Source organism: Herpailurus yagouaroundi, unplaced genomic scaffold, assembly GCF_014898765.1.
Source record: "Herpailurus yagouaroundi ecotype Mexico unplaced genomic scaffold, PumYag 140, whole genome shotgun sequence".
NCBI lineage: Eukaryota > Metazoa > Chordata > Mammalia > Carnivora > Felidae > Herpailurus > Herpailurus yagouaroundi.
The window spans coordinates 76,696,801-76,710,304 of NW_024412395.1; the positions used below are offsets into that span (position 1 = coordinate 76,696,801).

The 13,504-nt window shown below is 40.0% G+C and overlaps 1 protein-coding gene across 2 annotated transcripts in view; it reads right to left on the minus strand.

The window, feature by feature from the left end:
- The window catches only part of RFTN2 (raftlin family member 2), a 65,435-nt gene that overhangs the window by 11,258 nt on the left and 40,673 nt on the right, over positions 1 to 13,504 (minus strand). The window contains exon 8 of one of the 2 annotated variants that reach the window (XM_040475771.1): positions 602 to 680. The exons of the other annotated variant lie outside the window; for it this stretch is intronic. Coding sequence (XP_040331705.1) covers positions 602 to 680 — 79 coding nt within the window. The remainder of the gene's footprint in view (positions 1 to 601; positions 681 to 13,504) is intronic. 2 annotated transcript variants of the gene reach the window in all.

A 13,504-nucleotide genomic window follows, 5' to 3' on the forward strand; every position in this document is an offset into this window, starting at 1 on the left:
GTTGAAATAACAATACAAGGGTCACCTGCTCTACCGACTGAGCCAGCCAGGTACCCTTACGTTAACTTTAAAAAGGGAAATTTATGCCCTGTTTTTATGAGAAAGGGAGAGGGTAGAAAGTTACTCCTATGTCTGTGTTTCTTAATTACCTTCAGCTCAAAATAATCCTTTGCCAAAGTGGCAAATTTGGGGGTAACATATTTTGATCCCCTTTGGAACTGTCTCATGTCACCTGTTACTGGCACGTTTCCTTTGTTGTTATGTTGTTTTGGAGACTATTTCCATATCGCGTCCACATTTCCTCATCTGTATTCACCATTTAGAATTACAACGTGAGTTTAAGGATTAAATGCTTCCATAGAACATTTGGTTAATAAAGCATTGGGACACCTGGGACTCAGTTGGTTAAGTGTCTGATTCTTGATTTTGGCTCAGGTCATGCTCTCACGTTCGTGGGACTGAGCCCAGTGTTGGGCTCCACACCACCGCTTGGGATTCTCTCTCTGCCCCTCTTCCGCTCGAGCCCAACTTTGAGTGTGTGCACTCTCTCTCTCAAAATAAATAAATAAACTTAAAAAAAAAAAGCATCAGTTTTACTCACTTCTGGTGTTTGAGCAGCTGAATTCCACATAACTGGTCTCTGAAGGAACACAACCTGCTTTGTAGCCAAATTCCCTTCACTGCAAATTAAAACAATAGCATTAGTATTTGCGCATTAGTAATCCTCTATTTCGTACTTGGCTAGAATATTCCACCTGTATTCTTTGTAAAATAATCTTCTTATTCAAAAATGATTATAAATATGATTCTATATAAATATGATTCTATTTGATTCCTAAGGAAAAACAAGAAAAAATGCCTAAAAAATGAATACAGTCATTACAAAAGAAAAATTTGTTTAAAAGTTGTAATCTCAATGTGCTAACGTAGCTATTTTATCTTCTTTTGCCCCCTCCTAATCTTCTTTATCAACATGTGAATTTCTGCAGGTCTGTAACCACTACATATTTGCATTTCTGTGTTCTATACTTTTCACTGAACACCCTTTCCTTGTTTCTGCACTGGTGATCGTATTCTTAATAGCTTCAGATTATCTCAAAGAATTAAGATACTAAAATGTATTAAGTCTTTCCTATGTGACTGGAAAATTAGGTTGTTTCCAGTTTTTTTGCTACTTTTAAATAATGTTGCTATAAAATATGTATAGTCTTCCTTATTCTTATGACTTATTTCCTTGAGATAAATTCTTAGGAGTAGGATTATTAGGTCAAAAGGGTATGATTTAAGCTTCTTGGTATGCATTGTCAAATTTGCCTTATAAAAAGAAGAGACCAATTTGGGCTGCCACATGTGAGAGATTGTATATACATTTTCAATTGAAGGACTTGAGCCACAGCTAGTTTTATTTTCAGATGCTTCTTTGTAGTCAGCTACTCAGTATTCTCCTTATTTAACTATCATCATGGCAAATTACCCCTTGCCAAAGACTACTTGGGGTTTGTATTTCTCTGAAATGCTTTTCACAGTCTCCATGGATTTATGGGGAGGAGTGTCTGTAGCTAATGTTGCTCAGTTACGACTTTTATTATGCAAAAAACCCAAACAAAACCTCACTATTAGCTGCATTTTATGCTGAGCTCTTTTTCTGGAAAACAAACGCAACATTGAAACTCTGGCCCTAGTGGTATATGTCAGCCCCACACCATTTGAAAATCCCCAGTTTACTGATACTGTTGAATTTTGAGAAACTGCAAAATTTCCCCCAGAGTGTTCCTGAGAGACTGCTGCTTTTTTATTTTTATTTTTAAAAGAATGCTTCTAGTCTAATCTCATTTTTGTTTGATCTTATCTTCGATTAGAAGAAAAGACTTGGTATGAAGTACAGTTGACCCTTGAACAACGAGGGGGTTAGGGGCATTAACCCCCTCCCTGCCACAGTCAAAAATCCATGTATAACTTTTGATTACCCCAAAACTTAACTACTAATAGCCTGCTGTCGACTAGGAGCCTTACTGATTATATAAACAATCAACACATATTTTGTATGTGGTGTGTATCATATACTGTATTCCTACAATAAAGTAAACTAGAGAAAAGAAAATGTCGTGAAGAAAATTATAAGGAAGAGAAAATACATTTACAGTTTTGTACTATATTTATCAAAACAAACCTGCTTATAAGTGGACCTGTGCAATTCAAACCCATGTAGTTCAAGGGTCAACTGTATATTGTAACTTTTGGCGACAATCATTAGGACACATGGGTTATGACACAGGCATACAGGGAAGGAACTAGCAGTATACAGAATAGGCTGTCTGTTTGGGAGGTACAGAATATGCTGAAAAAGGCTGAGGCTTTGGAGCCTAAGAGTTCCTGGGTTCAATCCCAACTCTACCATAATAGCTGATGAGACCACCTAATAGCTGGTAAAATTTGGCAAAATTTTAGACTCTCTGCACTTCATTTCCTATCATGACTTTGTGAAGGATAGATATGTTGATGTGCATGAACACCTTCGCTGTGCCTGCCACTAGAAGAAGTACAACAAATGTGATTTCCTTCTACTTTTTCTATCTGTTTAATGAAATGTAGGGTGGAGTTAAGTGGGAGGGAAATGTCCCAGAATCAAAAATCCCTTCCAGAGAGAAAAGTCAAGGGAGGGAGAGGGTACCCGAGAATACAGAGGACATTTCTGGGTAATGGTCAAAGTGTGTGATTCAGGTAGAGAAACCCATGAGAGGACCAGGCCTCGAGCTATGGAAAGATGAGAAACCATCAGGGCAGAATTATTCTTCTTGAATAGAAAGCAGGAGAAGGTCAAGGTAGGGATTGTGAGTGACCCTGGAGTGAGTTCTTTCCAACACATTATAGGATGTGAATATACATGAAATCTGAATGTCCTAGGATGTGATGTTTGACTTAGAGCAGGCTTCTCAACCTTTACTAATGGGGTAAAATAGTAAATGCAGAGATAGCTTCTCTGCTGACTGTAATAGGACAGTCTTCACATGCCCAGATAAGGCTGTGGAAGGTCAGCATCTTCCCATCTCTTGGGGAGGTCCTTAGAACAAGTTCTTCAGTTTGAAATATGTCTGAGATTGCTATGTCCCTAGTTTTCTGAGGGCCATTCTGATTTTTTTTTTACAGTGTTAAGTTTTATTTTTCAATTATTTTTAAGTTTATTTATTTGAGTAAATCTCTATACCCAACATGAGGCTTGAACTCACAACCCAGAGATCAAGAGTTGCATGCTCTTCTGACTGAGCCAGCCAGGCACCCTAAGGCCATTCTGATTTAAAATATGTCCTACTAATTATCAATAGTAGCGGAACTGTGGAAAGAGCCTAAATGTCCACGGACTGATAAATGGAAAGAAGGTTTGGCATGCATATATATATATATATATATATATATATATATATATGATGGAATATTACTTAGCCATCAAAAAGAATGAAATCTTGGGACACCTGGGTGGCTCAGTCGGTTGAGTGGATGACTTCAGGTCAGGTCATGATCTCCCAGTTTGTGAGTTGGAGCTTCACATCAGGCTCACCGCTGACAGTGCAGAGCCTGCTTTAGATCCTCCTTCCCTCTCTCTTTGCCCCTCCCTGACTCCTGATATCTCTTTCTCTCAAAAATAAATAAGCATTAAAAAAAAAAGAATGAAATCTTGCCATTTGCAATGACGTGGATGGAGCTAAAGTATATTATGCTATGCGAAGTAAGTCAGAGAAAGACAAATGTATGATTTCACTCATATGTAGAATTTAAGAAACAAAACAGATGAACATATGGGAAAGGGGGGAAAAAAGAGAGAGGGAAACAAACGATAAGAGATTCTTAAATACAGAGAACAAACTGAGGGTTGATGGAGGGAGGTGGGTGGGGGATGGGCTAGAAGAGTGATGGGTGTTAAGGAGGGCACTAGTGACAAGCCCTGGGTGTTGTATGTAAATGATGAATCACTAAATTCTACTCCTGAAACTAATATTGCACTGTATGTTAATGAACTAGAATTTAAACTTGAAAAATAAAAAAGAAAATAGGTCCTGCTATTTTCAGAATCTGTGAGACATGGACCTCCTTTTGGTTTAGAGAATCTAAGCATGGTAGAACTAAGGGACAGAAGCCTGACAGAACAACAACTATCTGAAAGGGTGAGTGCCTCACAGCCTCAGTGGCTCTGGAGGTAATTCTGTCTGCTGAGCTGGGATAGGATATTTGTCCTGTAACACAGTTTCTGAAAGGATTTGACTGGTGGTGTCATTACTTGACCAGGGAGGGTTCGCATGTCCTGGATACTCAGAGGACAGGGCCTACATCTCCTATTCCCTACAGCAATTTTCATCCAAAAAGTGTTAGTTAACTGAGTAACTTGGTGTTTTTCTGAGAGGAATTTAAAACTCTTCACCTCCTCTTCCAGACTATTATTAGTGGGCAGTCATGCTTTGATGTCATAGAAAATGAACACGGCTTCTGAGAAATGGCAGATTTTCACAGAAGTGCTGAAAGAGTTCTGGCACAACCTGTGTTGGTCAAGAGCATAAGCTTCAAGGATAAACTGGCCAAGGAAATAGTCTGCAAAGGTGTAAAACCATCCACTAGTTCTTCCTTTCTGAGGGCAGCAAATAATCCCTTGTGCCACTGTCAGCATGAGGGACGGGTCAGCCACGTCAGGCCTGGAGAGGCTAAGTTCCCTGCAGGCAATGATGGGGAGCAGGGTGAGGTATAAAAGGGCCCAGATGGGGGAAGGGAAAGGAGGGTCATTAGTACAGAAGGACCAGGAAAGTATCATGACTCTACAGGCCAAAGTCCATGTGCGACCTGAGGCATTGGTCCAAACTGAAGGAGATAAAACAAAGGTCGGATCTGTGAGGCCTAGCGGAAAATGCAGTTGGTGGGAGAAGCCAGTGTCAGATCCACGCATCTCACCAGACCGAACCAGGCGAAGTAGAGCGAAAGGGTAAAGCCTGAGTCAGTGTCAGGTTCACACCTAGAATCAGACAAACACCAGAGGGCAGGTGTGGACCTAGAAGAAGCAGAAGAGGCCACCAGTATTGCTGTTGTCCTGGGACATGGGCTCTTTTGCTCTTTGTCTTGGTATTATGCTCACCTCTTAATGTGGGCATGCACTACTATAGGGTCTGGGGAGTGAGCATAAGTGTAAGGAATCAGGCCACAGATGGGGAAGAAAATGAGTTTTTGACCAGCTCTACAGCTTTACACTACAAAATGTGGGGACACATCCTTTTTCTGTGATATATTTATTGGAGAGGATGTTGAGTGTGGGGGAAACAGCGTGTATATGACTTTAGAGTCAGACCAATGCTGGGTTTCCATCTGAGTTTTGCTGCTTACTAGCTATGTGATGCTGAGCTAGTTACTCAGAGTTTCTGAGTCTCCCGTTTCTCTTCTGTAAAACAGGTGGTGCAAACAATATCTGTGAGGTGATGGAAGTAAAGTTCTTAGCACAGATCCTGGAGCACAGTAGATGCTTTATAAATGTTTCCTTCTCTCTTCCCTACCTTCTTCTATGCCTTTCATATGAAAGCAAAAAGAAGACTTTCTATTTGGGTGTTGTTTAAAGGAGAGAGGTTTGCTATGGCATCAACAGACTACTAAGAAAGAGACTAGCTTCCCAACAACAGAAGATCTCATGGACTAAAGTAAGAAGAGTAACTTGGAGGGGCGCCGGGGTGGCTCAGTCAGTTGAGCGACTGACTTTGGCTCAGGTCATGGTCTCACGGTTCGTGAATTTGGGCTCTGTGCTGACAGCTCGGAGCCTGGAGCCTGCTTCGGATTCTGTGTCTCCCTCTCTCTCTGCCCCTCTCCTGCTCACAGTCTCTCTCTCTCAAAAATAAATATAGGTTAAAAGAAGAAGGGTAACTTGGATTTGTGTAGTGCTTTTGGTACACTATTTTCCTTGTTAATGAGCACTTTTGCTTCTTACGATAGCCACCCCCCTTTTTAAAAAGGCTTGATTTTTAAGTAATCTCTACACCCAATGTGGGGCTTGAACCTAGAACCCAGAGATCAAGAGTCACATGCTCCACTGACAGAGCATAGAGCACAGAGAAGATATTATTTTATCCATTTTATGGATAAGGAAATTGAGACTCAGAGTTTTTAAGAGTTTTGTCTTGGGTCTTCTCTATTTCCCACAACACCATACTATCTCTACAACAAGTGTAGAATGAATTCAGTAAAGCTCTGACTACAGAGAAGAGTGGCCTAATTTAATTCCATTCTGCTGGAACACTTTATAATGAATGGATAAGCATAGACTACTTTGCAAAAGTTCAGATTTTTATGTAGCTTCTCCCAAATGAATAATTTCAGCTTATAATGTGCAGGGGTTGTAGTGGAGAATAGTGAAGAAAATAAAAACAAGTGTTCATTTTCTTCTGGGCCAATTAGATTATTTAAACAGACCACACAGGTCCCGGTGTTCACATGGTGAGAGAAGGAGAGAGAGGGCAAGTTCTTGACTCTCGGCATTTAAGCACCACATATAAGATGGATCATTGAAAGCTTTTCCTTAAAAAAATTCCCCCTTTGGGGGCACCTGGCTGGCTCAGTTGGTTAAATGTCGGACTCTTGATTTTGGCTCAGGTCATGATCTCATGGTTTGTGAGATTGTGAGATTGAACCCCATGTCGGGCTCTGTGCTCACAGCGTGGAGCCTGCTTGGGATTCTCTCTCTCCCTCTCTCTCTGCCCCTCTCCACTTGTGCTCTCTTTCAAGATAAATAAACATTAAAAAAAAAATCTCCCCATGAATTCAGTTAAGAGTGAACAGCACTACTTAAAACAAGCAAGCAACAAAAACAAAATTAAAAAGCAGTTCTATCACAGTTTGATAACATCTTTAGTGGTATTTAAGCTTTTAGCTTATTTTTGCAGGAAGTTATTTATAAGGACAACATTGGGCAAAAGATTTAAATAGGTGCTTTACAAAAGAAACATCCAAATGGCCAATAAACATATGAAAATGTGCTCAATCTCAGTAGTAACTAGGTAAATACAAATTAAAACCACACCGACATCATACTGTATATGCACTAGGATGGCAAAATTTAAAAATCTGACAATATTTTTCGTAGGAGCAATGGGAACTTCATATTCTGCTGTTAGGAGTGTAAACTGCAACATTCTATTTGGAAAGAGTCTGGCATTTATCTAATAAAGCTAAAGAAATGCCCTATGACCCAGCAACACCACTTCCGGATCTATTCGCTTGAGAAACTCATGCCCGTGTGCACTAGGATCCCTGCTCATGTTCAGGATAGCGCTGCTTGTCATAATCAACCATTGGAGCCAAACATAAAATTCCATTTGTGTAAAATTCAAAAACAGGCAAAACTGAACTGCATATAGTTTAGATACACATGCAAGAGTGATAAAACTCTTGGGCAAAGCAAGGAAGTGATTATCCTAAAAGTTGGGATGTTAACTCTTGAGTGAAGGGAGTAGATGTGATGGGGAAATACGTGGAGTGCTTTCAAGGTTCCGATATTGTTTCTTGTCCAGTAGAAACTACACAAGTGTTTACAATTATACCCATTTGTGTTTTGTGCACTTCATACTTGTATATTTAAGAAAAATTGTTTTATGAATACAGGTAATGGTGACATGAAGGAGAATGGTTGTAGATTTACACATGATAAAAATGATCCCTCCCCTTTCACATTTATTCTTTGGTAAAAAATCAGTCTTGAATTCTTTGGGTTTGATTAGAAGAGGTCTTTAGGAATTCATTCACCTGTACTAACTTTCCCTGGAATATATCTTGCATTTTCCTGTGTTTTTGCTTAAGATTTCCAGAGAAAGGAAATAATTTGTGGTACCCATACTTCAACTTTCTACCTTCTATGCACATAGCAGGCATCACTAATTGATTGATCACTGCATTCTTTTTTGCTGAGCCTGGTTCTAGTGTCAGAATCCTTGGTTTTATAGTGTTCCAGGCAGCCACTACCAACAGACTAGTGCTGCTACATGAGATGAAACAGAATAGTAAATAGTCCTATTTGCCACAGGGAGTATTCTCCTCTCTAAAACTGCTTTCAGAAGATCTGTTCTTTCTTAAAGATCCCCCTCAGACACACAGCTTTCGCAGACCTGCCCTCCTCCTTCAATGAAGTCCTCTAGCATATTCAACTGCTTTATACTCAACTCTTCATTATTGCTTCCCCAAAAAAGACTTTTTAGATATTTCTCCCCAAATTCCTCCCAATCCCATTAAATTTTAATCCTAAAGATATGCTGTGTTTGTGTTTATGTACCGTGACCTTTTGGAGGGCCACAAACCACTGTAGTATTTAAGATTTTTTTACCTCCCCTTATAACTAATTTTCACCCCCTTGGGGCAGTATCACCCCTATTGAGAATACATGCTCTAGACCTCCACTGCAGGACTTGTCATGAGCTGTTCTGCATTAGTTATTTGCAATGGTGTTGCGTCTCCAAGCCAACTATGAGTTCCTTCCTGGAAGCCAGAGTCAGCCCCTAGAGTGAGTAAAATATTGCCTTGTACATATCAGGCACTCAGTAGATATTTGAGTTGAACTGAAAGAACATTTTCAAATAAAATGCAAAAATGTGATTCAGTTTGAATACAACTGAAATGGTTCTAAATGAGTGGCTTATCTGTAGCTGTTTAGTCATTTGTGGGATAAAAATACTCTTGGGGCACCAGGGTGGTTCAGTTGGTTAAGCATCTGACTCTTGATTTCGGTTAAGGTCATGATTTCAGATCTCGAGACCAAGTCCCACATTGGGCTCTGTGCTGACAGCATGGAGCCTGATTGGGATTCTCTCTCTCCCTTTCTCTGCCCCTCCCCACCCCCCCCACTCATGCACACACTCTCTTAAAATAAATAAACTTAAAAAAAAAAACTTTTATAAAGAGCTTTCATTTATGATTGTAGAGTTAGACTAGAGGAAACAGAATTGTTAGGTTAATTTGTATTTTCTGATCAGTTTTGTATCATCAAATTAATTAATTAATTGCCATGTTTAATGTTGCAACTTAAAAATAAATGAGTAAATTCTTGCTTTTAAAATATAAAATAAAATTCATTTTGAAAGCAAAGTTATAAAATTAATTTTCGCATGCACCTTTATAGCTATGTGCTTGGTCACAGTTCCTTTGGCTTATGACCCTGATTTGTTTTTCAGGTATTAATATGAGTGTATTAAAAACTAAAAAGAGCACTCCCACAGTTTAGCTTCTCCCAACCCCCCTGCCTGAAAAAATGTCAAAAATTGAAGTTCAGATGAGGAAGTGATAACTGGAAGTATCTACAATAGACAAATTGACTATTTTGAAAAACGTGGCCTTGGGGCACAGTCGGTTAAGGGTCCAACTCTTGATTTCATCCCTGCCTTGGACTCTGTGCTGATAGTGTGGAGCCTGCTCGGATTCCCTCTCCCTCTGTCTCTCTGCCCCTCCCTCCCGCTCATGCGTGCTCTATCTCTGTCTCTGAACATAAAGAAATAAACTTGTTTAAAAAGTGGCCTTATCAAAATGCTGCTCACTGCAAGATTACTATGAGCTTAACTAGGAATTACACCTACTGTTTCTACAGAATTTAAATTAGGAAGGGAAGGGAAGCACATTAGAATGAACTAAACACGAAACCCTAGCCTTTCCCTGACTGTGTGTAAATATGCAGCTCTGCTTTGGCTGCCACTTGAGGATTGAGAGGAAATCATTGGTACATGAAAGTGTCTCAAGTGACTTCACAGACTTATGCTTCTGGGCTGTGGTGACCACAAGGCTGTGGAGCCTTTTCTGCAAGGGCTGCAGAAGATGGAAGAGGGAGCAGGACTCCCAGCATCACAGTGAGAAGACAATTTTCTCTTTTTGTTATTCAGATCTTGTTCTTAAGGATCAGATGTTTTTATATTCTCAGAACAGTATAACATGATTCATTGTACCCCCAAACCCCTGCTTTTCAATTCTGTCTTCTGAGATATAAATGAAGGCGTATATCTTTCTTCTATATTGTATTCTAAAATGCTTTCATGGTCCCCCTGCAAGGTTATACTTCAGTGTTTTTCTGAAAGCACATCAGAATTACTGTGGGCTCCTGTTAAGATGCCCCCTTCCCCCATCCCTTTCCAGATGATTATTCAGGGAGAGGGGAATGACCTTGTTGGTTTGAGGGAGCCAAACAGAGGGAACTTTGGCTCCCCTTCCATTTTATTCTGGTGATTATTTTAAGGGCAGCAATATTAGCTGCTAGTTCAGCTAATTTGATCCTCTACCAGATTTTCCCTGAATTGTTTAATGTCAATTTTCATGTTGATTTCTTGAAAAGAAAAGGATTGGGCCCATTTGTATAATTACATAGTGATAACGATTAAGAAGGGATTCTGGCAAGTTTTCACAGCTGACAGCAATAATCCTGGAATAATGTAGTGTTATCTGATTACCACATTATCATGTTTCCATGGCAATGTGGCTTTCAACCTTGGTGGTGTGATATTGCCTAGGATGATGAAGCAACAACCTCAGTGTAAGGACACATTGGGAAAATATTTTTATGTCATCCAATGACATATTTGAGTAATGAAAGAAATGAAGGGAAAATACCTTGTCTACAGACCACTCAAGTTATGGTTTAGGTGATAGAAGAGTGGGAAAAAGTCGAAATTGCTGAAGGAAGACATGATTGTGTACAAGATGAAAATATTTAAGGAAGAAAGTTTTCACTGACAATGGTTCTAACTCATGTTTTCAGACATGTGGGCCCCAAAAGAAAGGTCATGACAGTTATTTGTTTTTCTGGGTATGAGTGTATGTGTAAGCTTATGTATCTTTATAGTGATGTTATTTATTTCTGCTCCTTTACTGACTTGTAATCATCAGTGCTGATTTGGTATATAGTGAATCACAGTATTTACATTTTCTGAAATATCCTGATTTATGACAGGCTGAGTGATCACGCTTGCATAACTGGTTTCAACTTCAGGATTTTGGTTCTGCTAAAGGATTAGTTCCTATAGAATAGTTTGGTTCACATCCCAGACTCTTCTTCTATACTAAAAATTTTTAGGCTCTATCCTCCACTAGGACCAAGATGAATTGTATGTGGTATCTTCTTTTTTTTTTTTTTTTTTTGTATTTAAATGGTATTTTTCTTTATATTTAAAGATGACATGACTGACAGTGAGTACTATCTTTGTGTGTACTACAGCAGCTAAGACAAGCATGTGACTGACAGAGATAGCACATTTGGACAAGAATAAGAAGGCAGAGGATAAACCGGTTTTATCAACAATCTTTGTTACTGGATAGTAACAATGAACCTTGACTTTCAGCCTATAGCATCTACCTTGCAGGCACTTGGAAGAACACAAGTTACAAGACGTAAAGGATTAAAATAAACATCAATATTGCACAATATTCCTGAGTACAAAAGAACAGTAGACACTGTTCTAGTGTGCCTTGTTACAAATGGGTGATTACTGCTAAAAAGTATTTTTCTACTATTTTCGTTTATTTATCTATTTATTTATTTTTAGAGAGGGAGTGTGCACGTGCGTACACATACTCGAGACCTCTTCTTTACCACCTTTGGTCTCAATCCTGTCTTCAGTCCCAAATCAACCAGGTGGGGCAGAGACAGAGGGAGAGAGCAAATCCCAAGCAGGCTCCATACTGCTAGCACAGAGCCGGACATGGGCAGCACAGAGTCAGACATGGGCAGCACAGAGCTGGACATAGGGCTTGACCCCATGAATCCTAAGATCATGACCTGAACTGAAATCAAGAGTCAGACACTTAACTGACAGAGCCACCCAGGTGCCCCTGTACTATCTCCCATCCAGGGTAAACAGCAGATTCTAAATGGAGACCTGCTAAATGGTGATGCTGCTTTTTAAACTCATTTTAAACTTCACTCAGGTGAAGATTCTGTCTAACTTTGACAGTCTTTACTCCTCTTTTTAATGCTGCTGTACAACCTATACTTGCCCTGGTATGTAAGTTTGACCTGCCATAACCCAAGTGCAAGCCTGGTTATATAGTAAATTTAAGCTTAACCAGACACAGGCTCCTTCACGGCAGATACAGCTGTCACATCTTTTTAGTAATTGATTGATTTTTTTACTCTTTAAAATTAGTTTTAAAAATCACAGAATATGTATTCCTTGTAGAAAGTCAAATAGCAGAAAATGTATAAAGACAAAGCAGAAACGCCCACTTTCCCTGTCTCCTACCCATAGTCCCAGAGCTAATCATTCACTAGACTTTGCTATGTAGCTTTTTAGCCTTAACACACACCATTCCTAGTGACAGACATCTATACTGTGTCCATTTTTTTTTGCTGTTCGAAACAGTTGCTTTATGAGCAGTCCAGCAACTAGCCCTTTTGCTATTTTAATTACACATGAAGATAAGCCTTCACAAGGAGGGTGTGAAAGGCCTACTGTGACCCCACAGCACCTCAAGGGGAACAGGGGTACAGGAGAACAGTGGAGAGGCAGTGGTGTTATCTCTGCTTCAAAGACAATGTACAGCTACTCCTTGTTCCAGTGAGCCCTCTCCTCATCAGGGAAGCCTGTGACTTCATACAGTCTGACATACAGGACAAGGTGGTCCAGTCAAGTGTGTCTCTGGTTTCCACAACACTCCCCCTTCACATTATACTCGGTCTCAATCCTGTCCTCAATCCTAAACCAACCAGAAGCAGGAGATGCTGAAGGAACTTCAGCTTGTGTTTTCTGGCTCAGCACCCAGCCCAGCAGGCTTGCTATCTAATCAGTGCCCAAGCAGTCACTCATACTTCAAGACAAAACTATTTTTTTTTTTTTTGCATTTTAATTTTAAATAAGCTCCATGCCCAGTGTGGGGCTTGAACTTGCAGCCCTGAGATTAAGAGTCACATACTCTACCAATGGAGCCAGTCAGGCATCCCAAGAAAAATTTAGACTCACGAGAGTAGAATCCCTGAGTGAATGGGAGGGAGGAATGATGAATATATTTTTCACCGGGGAAAAAGGAACACGAAAGGTTCAGAACTCAAGAGTACTCTTAGGAAGAGCTAACTGTAATGGGCCAGATGATATCCTAAATTACACACCAATGATAATCATCAAAAAGAGATGAGAAGGCCAAATACACAAGTTATTCTGAGGGAGAGTGGGCAGTGGGATAGGCCAATGCTTGAGCATGGCTATGAGGGGTAGAAAGGCAGGGAAGAGGAGTTCCTTTCTCACTACCTCCTGCACAATTCTTCTAATGTTAACGAGTTTCAGAGGCTTGTGAAAGTGCAGATTCATGGTTTCACCCTCAGAGCTTCTGACTGTTCCACTGGGGTGGCCCTCCAGCATTTGTAGGTGCATAGGCTCCCCAGGTGTTTCATATTGCTTCGTTTAAAGACCAAATCCTGTGAATTACCACTGTATTGTGACCTGACAGCTATGTCACAGATTTAAACAGTTGGGAACTAATGCTTCAGGATGTTGTCATTCACAACTTGAGTACAGTTACC